This window comes from Marmota marmota, unplaced genomic scaffold (assembly GCF_001458135.2).
Source record: "Marmota marmota marmota unplaced genomic scaffold, marMar, whole genome shotgun sequence".
NCBI lineage: Eukaryota > Metazoa > Chordata > Mammalia > Rodentia > Sciuridae > Marmota > Marmota marmota.
This window is the reverse complement of record NW_026000221.1, coordinates 29605916-29619891: the sequence shown is the minus strand read 5'-3', so window position 1 is coordinate 29619891 and position 13976 is coordinate 29605916. Positions and strand designations below refer to the sequence as shown.

Below are 13976 nucleotides of genomic sequence, written 5' to 3'. Positions count from 1 at the left end.
AAAGCTTGAACTCCCATTCTATTTTTATAAAATGGTTTTTTTTTTATAGTCTTTCCTTTTTTTTCTTAGGAAATTTGCTTTTAGGAAATCAATGATTATTATATAATAGGTAAATTAAATTATAAATATTTATTTTAAACTACATGACATATTTTATGATGTAATATTTAATTTGCCTTAAAATAAAATGATCATTTGTTGTACCTTCAACTATTATTTAAATTTGATAGTTTAGACATTGTTCATGTAAAATCAATCCAGAGAAAGCAGAGTATCTTTTTGACCTCTTTGTAAAACCCTAAAAGTATTTATCAATGTAAAAAGTCACTTGAAAATCATGATCTTTGTCTGAAATACTTTTTTTTAAGTTTATAAAACTGGAGAAATATAACAAAGTTAATCTACTTTAAAACTTCCCTGAGGCAGCTAAATTTTCTTACCCTGAATGTCACATACTTACCTTCATTCAAGTACTATTAGAAGATCCTCAATCATTAAAGAGTAGAACTTTACATATTATATAACTTAAGGAAGTGAATAGAGGAATTTTTTTTTAGGATGGATATTTTGAAAACATTAATAATATCAAGGGTGAAAACAAGACATGTTTTTTGGTTAGGTTTGAATTATTTGCAATCTTAACTACCTACAGGTTTTTCTATAGTACATATAAACTCCCAAAATATTCAGGTAAATGAAAATTTTCTTGAATTTTGTGAATGATCATTGTCTTTTGGAGATGAGTATTTTTTAATTTCCTTTGAGCACTAATAGGAGACTTTTTTTTCTTTTAAAAATATTTTAATTAGCAAATAATAATTGTACATAGTTATGAGATCCAGTGTGATGTTTCTACATACACACACACACACAGACACTGAAATGGTTAATTCAAGCTAATTAACATATCCATCACTTCATATATGTAACTTTTTTGTGGTAAGAACATTGTTGGAAATTTTGACTACATAATACAATATTATTATCTATTGTCACTTTGTTATCCTTTAGATCTCAAAAACTTATTGCTCCTGTCTACTGAAACTTTTTATCTTTTGACCAACAACTTCACATTATCAGCCCCCTGTAAACCACTAATAAATGTGATTCTATTCCCTACTTCAACTTATTTAGGTTCCACATACACAATTAAGTTCATGAGCTATATCTTTCTGTTCCTACTATGAGTTCTTTTATTATTATTATTATTATTATTCAATCATATTAATGGTATAAATTAATAGGTTTTACTATGTCATTGCATACGTGCATATATTGTGCTTTGATGATTGTATTCACCCTTTCTTGTTCTCTCCTCTCACTCCACTCCTCCTGTTCCCTTTCCCCTTCCCTAATATAGTAATACTCTATCTTCTCTTTTTTAGGTCATTGTTTTGTTTTTGTTTTAAGTTTCAAAAACAAAACATGATATACTTATTTTTCTCTGGCTAATTTCACTTAACTCATATGATTACCTCTGGTTCTATCAGTTTTCCTGCAAATGAAAAAATTTCATTCTTCTTTATGACTGAATAGTACTCTATTTTGTGTGTGTGTGTGTGTGTGTGTGCCATATTTTCTTTATCCATCTGTTTGAGGGCATCTAGGCTGATTTCATATCTTGGTTATTGTGAATACTGCCACAATAAACAAGGGTATCTGTTTTGTATGCTGACTTCATTCCCTTTGGATCTATAACTAGGAAAGAGATAACTGGATCCTATGGTAATTCTATTTTTAGTTTTTTGAGGAACCTGCATACTGTTTTTCATATTAAGTTTACTAATTTCCATTCCTACCAACAGTGTCTAAGGATTCCTTTTTCTCGACATCCTCACCATCATTTGGTTTTTTATTGGTTTTATTAGCCATTCTGACTGGGTTGAGATAGAATGTTAATGTCATTTTCATGTGCATTGATGGCTAAAGATATTTTAGCATTTCTTGTGGGCCATTTATTTCTTCTTTTGGGAAGTTCTAGTCAGATTATGTGCCCATGTTTTAATTGAATTGCTTGTTTTTTTAAGTTTTTTTTTTTTAATTCTTTACATATTCTAGATGTTAATCTTTTGTCAGATGAATAGCTGACAAAGAGTTTCTCCCATTCAGTAGATTGTCTCTTCATTCTATTGACTGTTTTCTTTGTTGTGCAGAAGATATTTAATTTGATGTAATCCTGTTTGTCCATTCTTGCTTTTATTTCCCAAACTATTGGAGTCCTATTTAGGAAATCATTGCCTGCACCATCATCTTGAAGTATGTGCCCTGTTTTCCTCTAGTATTTAATAAGAGAGTTTTAAAGTGATAGCAGAAGCCCAGTGTGTTGGCACACACCTGTAATCCCAGCTACTCAAGCAGGAGCATCGCAAGTTCTAGGCCAACTTCCACAACTTAGACCATGACTCAAAATAAGATATAAATAGGTTGGAGACATACCTCAGTAGTAAACCACCCCTGGGTTCAAAATCCAATAACTCTCCTTTTAAAAAGTGATAGAATAAGTTTAGAAGTACCTTTAAATTTCTAAAGTGTTATACATATAAAGTTCACATTTTAATGTATTGGCTTCTTAAATTCTTGGATAAGTCACTGTTTGGAACCCAATTTGTTTTCCTGTAGGCATTTAAAATGATTGTTAATATCTAGTGAACTCCTATTTGATTGATATAAGTTAGTTCTCTGACATCATCATGTTTTTCCTTTACAATTTCCCTTATTTCTCTTCCTTTTTTTCCTTTTTTTCTACATGATTTTCTTGTACTCTACTAGAAAGGTCAGTGGTTTGGGGATCATGAATTTAGGAATCAGTTCCAAGTTCAAATACAAGTTCTATCACTTACTACCTCTGGGACTTGAAGAATATCTTTAACTTATGATGATCAGTTTCCATATTTTAATGTGCTAAGGATTAACTGATGAGGAACTATCATAAGGAATCATAAGAAATTTACATTAGGGCAAATACATCCTTGAATTGTTCTTCTATTTCCTGTCCTTTCATCTCCCCCTCCTTCCCTTTCCCAGTTACAATTTAGGAGTTAATATATTTGAAGAGCTTTTTTCAGGCAGTCAACTCAGGATGCTCATGAGCCCTCCTTTCAGATACCCCCATAACCTCAAAATTCATCACAAGAAGAAAGTGCTTCTCCAGTTGCTACTTAACCATTCTTCTATTTGCTGATTCTACTTCTATTTGTAGAGGCCCCTTTGATAATCACTGTGCTATGTATAAGCTATATAGCAGGAACAATAGGACATATATCTCTTTCTCTCTGAGAACAGCCTAATTATTGTGATATAGTACTTCTAATTCCAGTATTAGTAACTAAGATAAGTCTATTTGCATTTGTTTTCATTCATTTTTCTTGCCAATTGACCCCAAATATAAAAACTCCTGATTAAGACTAGAAATGCTTTTGAATGTCAAAATCGTTAATCAAATGCCTTAGTGTGTAGCGGACATTATGAAACTGAGGTCCTGATTTTTATTGTTCTGTTGATTTCAAACACAGTTGACTCTAAACTCCATATAGCACAGTTTTTTTACTGATCAAAGATAAAATGAGTTGATAAGAGTATATAGATATTTTTCTATATTGGTTGCTAAGAGAATTTCCCAGTTATTATACTTCAGGAAACTTCAAGCAGAAAGACATCGATTACTGAGCACTTTCATTATCTTTTTCATGATGTCCACGTGATTACTAGTGACCTAAAGTGGGATTTGTGTGGAACATATAACATTTTGAGAGCCCATGTAGTATTACTTTAAATTGTTAGTCTAGGAAGATTTTCTTTCTGTAAATTATTATATAAATAACTCCTTTTCTTTTTCTTTTTTTTTTTTTTAATGGTACCAGGAAATCAAACCCAGGGTTTCATGCATGCTATATATGCACTCTACCCCTAAGCTATATCTCAGCATTTTTAATTCTATTTTGGCCAGGAACTTGCAATCCTTATGTCTCAGTCTTCCAAGTAGTTGGAATTACAGGCATGTGTCACTGTATCCAGTATATCCGACTTTCTTAAAATATTTTAGTTGACTAGCTTCTAAGATTAGAAAAATAAAATTACAGTCCTACTCTCACAAATATTAGTAAAGTTGAATATGAAAACAGTGATGCCTGGAGTCTGAGTAGGTACTTCAAATATACTGTCACACTGTTTATCAGAAATACTAATAATACCTACCTTAAAATTTATCAGATTCTATGTTCTGCCTTTTACAAATATTATCCTAAGTAATCCTCCTAACTTCTCTATAAGAGTATTATGAGTACTATGTGGTATAGACGAGGAAACTGAGACCCAGAAGACTTTAGTAGCTCACCTAAGATCACACAGTTCCCGACTGATAGAGTTTATTGATTTATTCAGTAGTCTGCAAGGTGTTTGTATCACCTATAACCTCCATAGCAGTAAATACTATTATTAGGAACAAAAACTTTACTAACATAGTAAGATATTAAATTGTATCTTGGTTTCATTTACATGCTCATAAAATACATTTCTTAGTTCTTCTGTAAATTGTCTAGTAGTTTGCTTTGCCCATTTAACCTTGGTTTTGTTGTTTTTCTTATCAGTCTACATGAATATTTTATATATTAAGTATATTAAACCTTTCCAATTTTTTCTGGTTTGTTTGCTTCAGAAATTTGTGTATGCTAGTTTTCTTTTGATGAGAAAAATTAAAAATCTTTATATACCTAGATCTGTCATTGTTTCCTTATTTAGTTTTTTGCCATCATGATACCGAAAGCTTGATCCTTGTCCCCAGTGCCAGTCCAGAAGCGAGGACATGATTTTGAGAAAAAGGAAAAAGAAGATTTCTTGCTTTGTTAGCAAAGGAGAAACACAGGGGACTCCTGTCCCGGAGTCTGTGATTCCGCTCATCAGCAGGAAAGGGGACTTTTATAGAGGTGATTCAAAGGCTGCATTTCATGTGTTTTCTGTTGGAGTTATAATTCACTTGTTAATTTGGGAGATGGTAATTTCTGAGATCTTCTGGTACCATCCCAAAAATCTTGATTACTATGTTCCTATGGACAGATAAATCTGCCCAGGATGGGGAAGAAAGGTAATCCTGTTTCCCCTGAGATTAGGGAGGGTAAGAGTTTAGGGAGGAACAGAGAGAGAGAGAGAGAGAGAGAGAGAGAGAGAGAGAGAGAGAGGAAGAGAAAGAAGCATGTCCATTCTAAAAATCAGTTGCAGTGGTAGAGCATCAAGCATAAAGTGGACCACTGCTACAATAAGATTCAACATTTAATCCTAGAAAGTACACCTGTTAATCAATTGAGTTTGTACACACACCACACACTACCTCTCTGTGACAGAGGAGTCTTTTGGTATAATATATGTTGCTGAAGATCTACGTTTATTGTTTTCAAAATGGCTCATTTCATAATGTCACCATGTAACAGTGCTCTGAATATAGCTCTTGCTGCTCTGCCACTGAAACTTATTTTTTAAACAAACAGGTTTCTTTCTCTTCCTCTCTCCCTGCTCCTCGATAATCTTTCCCCTTCCTAATTCAGGGGAAACAGGATTACCTTTCTTTCACTTCCTAGACAGATTTTTCTGTCCTTGAGTGCACACCCACTGTAGGAATTAAGTAATCCAGACTTTGGAGATTGTACCAGAAGATCTCAGAAATGACCATCTACCAAATTAACAAGTGAATTTCAACTCTTAACATGTGGAATGTATCCTTTGAATCACCTCTATTAGCCTCCTGTTCCTACTGATGGGCAGAATCCCAACCTCTGGGAAAGTAGTCCCCTGTATTTCTCCTTTGCTAGCAAAGCAATAGACCTTCTTTTTCCTTTTTCTCCAAACCGTGACCTTGTTATTGGATTGGCATCAGGGACAAGGAGGCAACAACCAGAGAAGAAATATCTCTGCTATAGGGTCCCAAGGAATTCTCAAAGAAGGGAAGAACTTGACTCAGGACGAGTGGGAAGCTAAATGGAAATAATTTAAGCACACGTCAGTAGAGGCATAGAGATCTATTTAGTAAAGCAAGGAGTAAACATTCAAAGGAGAATGCAGACCATCTTGAGAATTAGAAATATCTCAACAGTAGATGTGAACCATCTCCAAAGGGAGAGAGCAACAACTTGTTGTGAGCTATTGAAAGACCTAAGCAACCTCATTCTACTTGGGACCTCATTTTGCTTTGAAACTTAACCTCTGACCTACTGCAGTCCTAAAGTCAGGAAAATACCACAGAAAAGCTCTGTGGAAACAGTTCTCAGAAAAGCCGCAGGTGGCGATCACCTAAGATAGGCCAAGATATCGAAATATCTGAAATTCCAGATGGCCCCTGTAAAGAATGGTGGAAAAGCTCTGTAAACTCAACAGGCCAAAACAACCGTTTACCTGGACCATAGCGGCCAGTCACAGAAGAGAAGGGGGTCGAGAGAGGGCAGGGGAGGGGGAGAGAGTAAGAGGGGTAGAGTAAGAGAGAGAGGGAGAGCAAGAGAGTAAGAGTAAGAGTAAGAGAGCGAACAGGAACAAGGTATTGATATTTATGGGCTTAATGCAGAATGAGGAGGAGCAAGGCGAGTGGGCTGTTACTTCTTCACTGGCTGAGAATTCTCGCCACTTCAGGGATTGAAGGTGCGCCATTCAAAGTTCGCGCCATTCACAGGGATTGGAGGTGGTGATTTGAGCACCATTCAGTGCATCATGGACTTCAGCTCCCGGAATAGAAGCGTTCCGGGCGCCATCTTTACCAACAGCCCCCACTAGGTGTGGTGACCAATATCTAAACTAGAAGTCCTGCAGCTTGGCACATACCCCCCTTGCGACATCCTCAGGGTTTAAACCAATCAATTTTAAGTGCATCAACCCCTTGAATTAACCAATAATCCTTTCTAGATTCTTTCCTGCCATTTGATACACTAATCATGTTTTAGAGTTGTTTGATTTTCCCGTGGTGTGTGATGATTTGCTGAGAGATGCTGTGATGTATGTGGGGGTCCCAACCTTCTCCAAAGAATGTATAAAACTGCTGCAAACCCTTCTCAGCGTCACCATTTGTTGTGTGTGCGCGCTGAGGATCGAGCTAGCTCACAATAAACACCTCTTTGCTGCCTACATCTATCTTGGTCTCTGGTGGTCTTTTGGGGGTCCAGAATTCGAACATAACACTATTTTTAGGGAGACAGTTGCTGGGGGCTGGACAAGAGGTGGAGTCAAGGTGAAGTTTTGCATCAGTTTTTCTCTGTACTTAGGTATTGCCTGCATGTTGTTAATTTTTGCAGATCAGGACATGGGCCAAGTTCTTGGGCTAAGAACTTGGGCAGGGTTGCTCTCAGTTGCTTGTTTTGCATTTCAAAGGCTCATGGGTGTTTTCTGCATTCCATGGACTTAATGGACTTTCTCTTTGGAGAACCCTTGTGTCTTTCTTTTTCTTATTCCTATCTCAGTAAAATGTGTTACTGATATGTGTCACCACAGCTTTGAAGTACATAATCTGCTTTGAAGTACATAAGTTTACCCTATAAATTATCTGCTTAGCCTATTTTAGTGTGTTCATTTGGATTTTGTGATTTTAATATCATGATGAAAAAAATTACTTGTTTTGTTAAATATCCTTTAACTTGTTTCATGGAAGAAACAAATGCTTCCGAATATTTCCCTTTTTAATTTTTTTATTTTTAAATTGACATATAAAATTGTACATATTTGGGGGGGATAAAGAGCCATTGCTCTTTTATTCTTGTTCTTTTATTTTTGTTTTAAATATTCTATAAGTGGTCAGGTATAAGTTCTTTCAGGCCTGTCACCCTTCATCAGAAAATTAATGTCATTGCATTGGCTCAATGAGGACCTCTTTTTTGCCTCCTGAATGATAAAAATTAGTGCTGTAAGGAGAAACATATCTATTAACTTGACCTTTTGTTACTTTTTTAAATCAGTATGGAAATTAATTATTATGGCAATTAGTTTTTCTATATTTTGTTAAGCCAACAATTTTTTGTTGTATTTATTAGGTCAGTCTATTAAGATTCCACTCTGTGAGTTGCCATGCTAGGTGCTGGGGCACAGCCATGAATAAGAAGCATACAGCCTAAAGGATTATTGATGAGTACGTGGTGTAAGCTGAAAAATCATGCTAGATGTGGAAGTGGTACTAGGAGAAATGGGAAGGAAATGCAAAGAAGCAAGCTTTCAAAATACTTGGCTAGCCATTTGATTCTTACCAGTTTTAATAGATTAACATTTTGCTTTCTAAGGATACAAAATTTCTTAATTTGTGTGTCATCAGTTATAAATAACAAGATAAAGAGAATTTTACTTCTATAGAATAATAGTGAAATATTAATTATGTAACATGCTTGTTGGTTGTGGAAATTTTTCACACCTCAGTAATCATACAAATGAGCTAGGGAAATAATTTGCTGCTTATTTAGAATATCAGAGTACTAATCAAACTTGCATCATGAGCTAAACCTAAATTAATAAATCAAAGTTACATATCAATATCTACTACAATTGAACCTATATTGATTTGGTTTAAATTTGGCAAAAGTGGTTTTTTATCCCTCACAGAAAAAAAAAAATTGTCTCATTGTGTTACTGTTGTTTACCGATGAGGGGTCCTTGCTTCCCCTATGCTGAAGTGTAACACCAGAGAAGCACACGCCAAGGCAAGTTTAGAGTGGAAAGTAGAAGCTTTATTAAACGATACCAAAAAAGACTTCTCCCTGAGGAAGAAGGGGACCCAAGAGGTGGAATCCATGGAAGGGTGGATGTCTTCCCCTTTTTATAGCTAAGGTCTTCTTTTAGCTTTCTCTCATTCCTGTAGCATTCCTGTCCTTTGTTCTGTTATCTTTCAGTGATAGAATGTAGGTGGGAAGGCCCAAAGGGTGGGGTACAGGTGGGCCAAAGGAGTAATCTGGGCAGGAAGGACTTTTGGATTAGCATCTCCCTGTTTGCTGGGAGCTGCTTCATTAACATTTCCTTGGGATGGGCTCTGGGCCTTGGAACATTAACATTTCAGTTTCCCAGGAGCTGCTCTGCTTTCCTGGGCTCCGTTCTCAACATGGCCTTCATTTTCGATTTTATTCAATATTAGACCAGATTTACCTAACTACACTAACTACCTATCTTTAAATCTGGCTTCACTAGCCATAGCAAGTTGTTTAAACACAATATGCCTCTTTGCTGTTTTCTATAAAATGATCAAGTTGTGAGGATTAATGTACATGAATTTCTTAAACAATGCCAGGAGCTTGGTAAGCAAAATCCAAACGCTGTGATGCCTGCTGCCCTTCCTCCTCCTTTTTCTTGTTATTTTACTTTTAGTATTATTTTTATTATTATTGAGGAGATCCTCCAAGAATTACTAAAGCACGCTTTGGTGATTTTGTTTGTTGAATAACATTACAGATGTGCCTGGGAGGTACCCCAGAATAGAAATATAATGTAGAAATGTTCCCAAAGCTGGAAAGAAATTTTCAATCATTGACTCCCTGGTCTATTTTTCGGAGTTAACTGCTTAAAAGCAGTACCTAAAAATCTATAGAAAATGAATTGTAATTTTTAAAATAAAGATTATACACACATACATTTATGAAGAACTGAGATGGTGTGGTTTTCATATGAACAGTTTAGAACTGAAAATCAAGAATGAAATTAATATATTTTTATAACTTAGGTGTAGTAAAAATATAGAAGGGAGCCATCTTATTTTAGTAGAAATTGGATTCATTTTTTTGTTATTATTGCATTAATTTGCACATGTGTGAGCATAATTAAGATAATTTTATAGATGTGGAATTACTGGTTTAAAGAGTATTCTCACTATATATTTGCATAGATACTGCCAACTTGGACTCAAAGGAGTTTATGCAGAATTACATTTTAGGGGCCTTTTCCACAACCATCTCTTCCCTCCTGTATTCCCTTCAAGGTCCATGCAGGAACTCAACTACAGCCAGCCTCATGTGTGGATGATGGGCATCACTTGCGTGTGTGAGAGAAGACATTAGAGATAAAAGGGCCTTCATCTACCTCCTTCCTTTCCAGTCTAAATTGCCTTCTTTGTTATATCTTTGGATTTTTTATCCAAAATTGCTGTAGGGAACTACCAGATGAAAAGAGCTTCCTTGTTTACAGTATGACAGCCATTGAGGACATTACCCTAAGAAATTCTCCATCTCAGAAATCTCTTTTATGATTTATTATCAAGAACCATGTCTGTCCTAACAAACTAGTTTCCTTCTTTGACAATACAAGTGTAATATTTTAAAAGCAGCTTTATTGAGGTATAACTCACTAAAGTTTACAATTTAATTCTTTTTAATTTATTTGCTGAGTTGTGCAGCCATGACCACAATTTCACAAGGTTTTTATCATACTTCAAAAGAACTACTTCAAAAGAACTTCCTACCCTTTAGCATCATTCCTCATTTCCCTCTAGTCACTTCCATAGTGCCCATCAACACTAGGCAATCTAATCTACTTTCTGTTACCTATTTTGAACCTTTCATATACCCTAAATCATATAATGTGTGGCGTTTTGTATCTTAGCTTCTTTCACTTGGCTTCATATTTTCTTTATATGTTATAGCCTGTATTAGCCCTTCTTTCTTTTTTTTTTTATATGATAGCATTACATTGTATGCATATACCTAATTTTTTTAATTTGGGTTGTTGCCTTTTGCGGAGGGGGGGGGGTACGGGAGATTGAACTCAGGGTCACTCAACCACTGAGCCACATCCCCAGCCTTATTTTGTATTGTATTTAGAGACAGGGTCTCACTGAGTTGCTTAGTGCCTCACCATTGCTGAGGCTGACTTTGAACTCACAATCCTCAGCCTTCCCAAGCTGCTGGGATTATAGGCATGTGCTGCACCCGCCTAGGGTTGTTGCTGTTTTTTTGACTCTTCAGAATAATGTTTCTGTGAGCTTTCATGTATAAATTATTATTTGACATTTTTTAATTTTTCTTGGGTATATGTCTGTTAAGGATTTGCTACATCATATGCTAACTCTTAGGTTTAACATTTTAAACAATTTCCAAGCAGTTTTTCAAAGCAGCTGCATCATATTGCTTTCCCACCAACAACATATATGAGGGTTCCAGATTCTCTACATTCTTGCTAACACTTGCTTTTATCTGTTTTTTTATTATTATTATTATTATTATTATTATTATTATTATTATTATTATTCTTCTCCAAATGTAGAAAGAAGTCCACTTTCATTATTTTGCTTTTAGATATTTAGTCATCCTGGCACTATTTGTTGAGGGGAAAAAAAAAAAGAGTATATTCTTCTATTTACTGAATTATTTTGGCCTCCTATAAAAACCAGTTAACCATAAATGTAATAGTTTATTTTTGGACTCAGTTCTATTTCATTGATCTATATGTCTATTCTTATTCCAGTACCATGTTGTTTTAATTACTTTCCAGTCTGAGTGCATTTGTTACTTTTTCTTTCCCAACTAGAACCCTTTCTTCAATGGAGACTAGAAGTGAACATTTTTCTGTTTATGATTTCTGGGGAACAGTAGTCATTCTTTCACCACTGAACATGATGTTAGCTATAGATTTTTCATAGATATGCCTTATATCAGGTTGAGGAAGTTCCCTTCTATCTTGTCTTAATCAGCCTTTTGTCACTGTGACCAAAATGCCTGACAAGAAAAACTTAGAGGAAGAGAAGTTTATTTGGGGCTCACAGTTTCAGAGGTTTTAGTCCACTGTTTGCCAACTTTCTTCTCTTGGCCTGAGGCATCATGGTGGAAGGGCACAGCAGGGGAAAGCTGATCAGCTCATGGCACCTAGGAAGCAGAGAGAGACTGATCAAGGAGTCAAGGACAAAATATAATTCACAAAATATATAATCCCCAAGGACACACCCACAGTGACCTACTTTCTAGCCACACCCTACCTGCCTATAGTTACTACCCAGTACTTATAGTTCATTCAAATTGGTGCATCAAATGGAATCCCCTGATAAGGTTAAGCTCCTATAATCTGATCATTTCACCCCTGGACATTATTGCATTATCTAATATTTGAGTAATACCTCATATCCAAACTATATCAAATTCCTAGTTTATTTGCTTTGTATCATGAAAAAAAAATGTTCGTTTTTAACTAAATCTTTTTCTGTGTCTATTAAAGAGATCCTAGAGCTTTTTTGTCCTTTATTCTATTGATATGTTTTTATATGTTACCAGATTTAATTTACTGATATCATGTTGAGAATTTTTGTGTCTGTATTCATTAGCAGGGGTATAGTTCAGTGATCACTGAGGTTGGGGTTTGTGTGTGCGCATGCATGTATTATCTGTGTATGTGAGAGTTTCAGTCACTTTGCTTTTTAAAAATCTGTTCAAACTTTTTATTTTTTTTTTATTCAGTTTTGGTAGTTTGGTCTTTTCAGGAATATGTCCATTTCTTCTAGGTTATCTAATTTGTTGGCATGCGTTTTTTGATATTATTCTATTATAATTCTTAGGATCACCAGTGATTTTTTTTCTTCTTTCATTCCTGATTTAATAATTTGAGTATTTTCTCTCCTTTTCTCTCCCCCATCTTTCATCTTTTCCCCTCTTGTTTGTGTTGGTCAGTCTAGCTAAAAGTCTTGACAATTGTTGGGCTTTTCAAGAATGTATTTTTGATTTCATTGATATTCTCCATTATTTGTTTTTACTATAATCATAAATTTTCACTCTATTTTTCTTTCTGCTTTTGATTTAGTTTTTTTTTTTTTTTTGACGTCTTAAGGTAGAACAATAGATTATTGATTTGAAATTTTTCTTTTATTTAATGTGGGAATTTGTAGCTATAAATTTCCCTAATGGGCATTGCTTATCTACAGCTCCACATTTTCATATATTATATGTTCATTTTCATTCATCTCATCAAAATTACACTAGAAAGTGTATTTCTTTCTTTTTGTTGTTGCTTTTTGTTTTCCTTTTTTCTGTGATGCTGGGAATCAAACCCAGGGTTGAGCACATCATAAGGTAGGTACTATACCACTGAGCTAGTCTCCGAAAGTATTTTCTGATTTCCTTTTTGATTTCTTATTTGCCTCATTGGTTGTTTAGGAATATTATACCCCACAAATTTTTTTAAATATTTATTTTTTAGTTGTAGTTGGACATAATACTTGTATTTTATTGATTTATTTTTATGTAGTGCTGAGGATTGAACCCAGGGCCTCGCACCTGCTAGGCAAGCGCTCTACCGCTGAGCCGCAACCCTAGCCCAAAGCTGATTTTTTTGTTTGTTTGTTTGTTTGGTGCTAGGGATTGAACCCAGGGACTTGTGCATGCTAGGCAAGCACTCTACCAACTGAGCCATATCCCCAGCCCTCCACACATTTTGAGTTTCAGAAATTTGTTATTGATTTATCATTTCATTGTAGACAGGTTATACTCTTTATTATTTCAAGTTTTTATAGTTATTGAGACTTATTTCATGACCTACCGTATGTTATATCCTAAAGGATGTTCCATGTGCCTTGAAAAAATGGATATTTTGCTCTTGAGCGAAATGGTCTATTGCTCTCTCTTAAGTTTTGTTGGTTTATAATGTTGTGTAAATGTTTATTTGATTATGTTATTTTTTTCCTTAGCTGATGAATTAATCAGTCCTAAAGACATTGATCCTATTCAGCGTTATATCCCACAACAAAATCAACGTAATGTGAGCATGAGATACTCCAATCAGGTAAAGATATATTTTTTCTTAATTTAGACACATGCATAGATATTTAAAGCTTAATTAAAGAGGAAATTTTATTCTGAATGAGTTTTTCTTGTTTCTTCTGAGGGATCGGCTTCTCTTTGTTCTGGTTAGTTAAGATTTGTTAGTGGTAAAGGGCTGTTAATGAAGATGTAGGAGTCAGATGTGTCCAGCAAGTCATCTTTCAGGGAAACATTTGCATCTTCAGAATGATTGAACTTAAGATGTGAAGTGTTTTGAGAAGGTGCAGTGCATAT

The 13976-nt window shown here is 34.9% G+C and overlaps 1 protein-coding gene across 4 annotated transcripts in view; it reads left to right on the top strand.

The window, feature by feature from the left end:
• Positions 1-13976, top strand: part of Phkb (phosphorylase kinase regulatory subunit beta) — a 217393-nt gene that overhangs the window by 129097 nt on the left and 74320 nt on the right. For all 4 annotated transcript variants that reach the window (XM_015488767.2, XM_048792237.1, XM_015488766.2 and 1 more), the window contains one exon: positions 13610-13704. In XM_015488767.2, coding sequence (XP_015344253.1) covers positions 13610-13704 — 95 coding nt within the window. The remainder of the gene's footprint in view (positions 1-13609; positions 13705-13976) is intronic.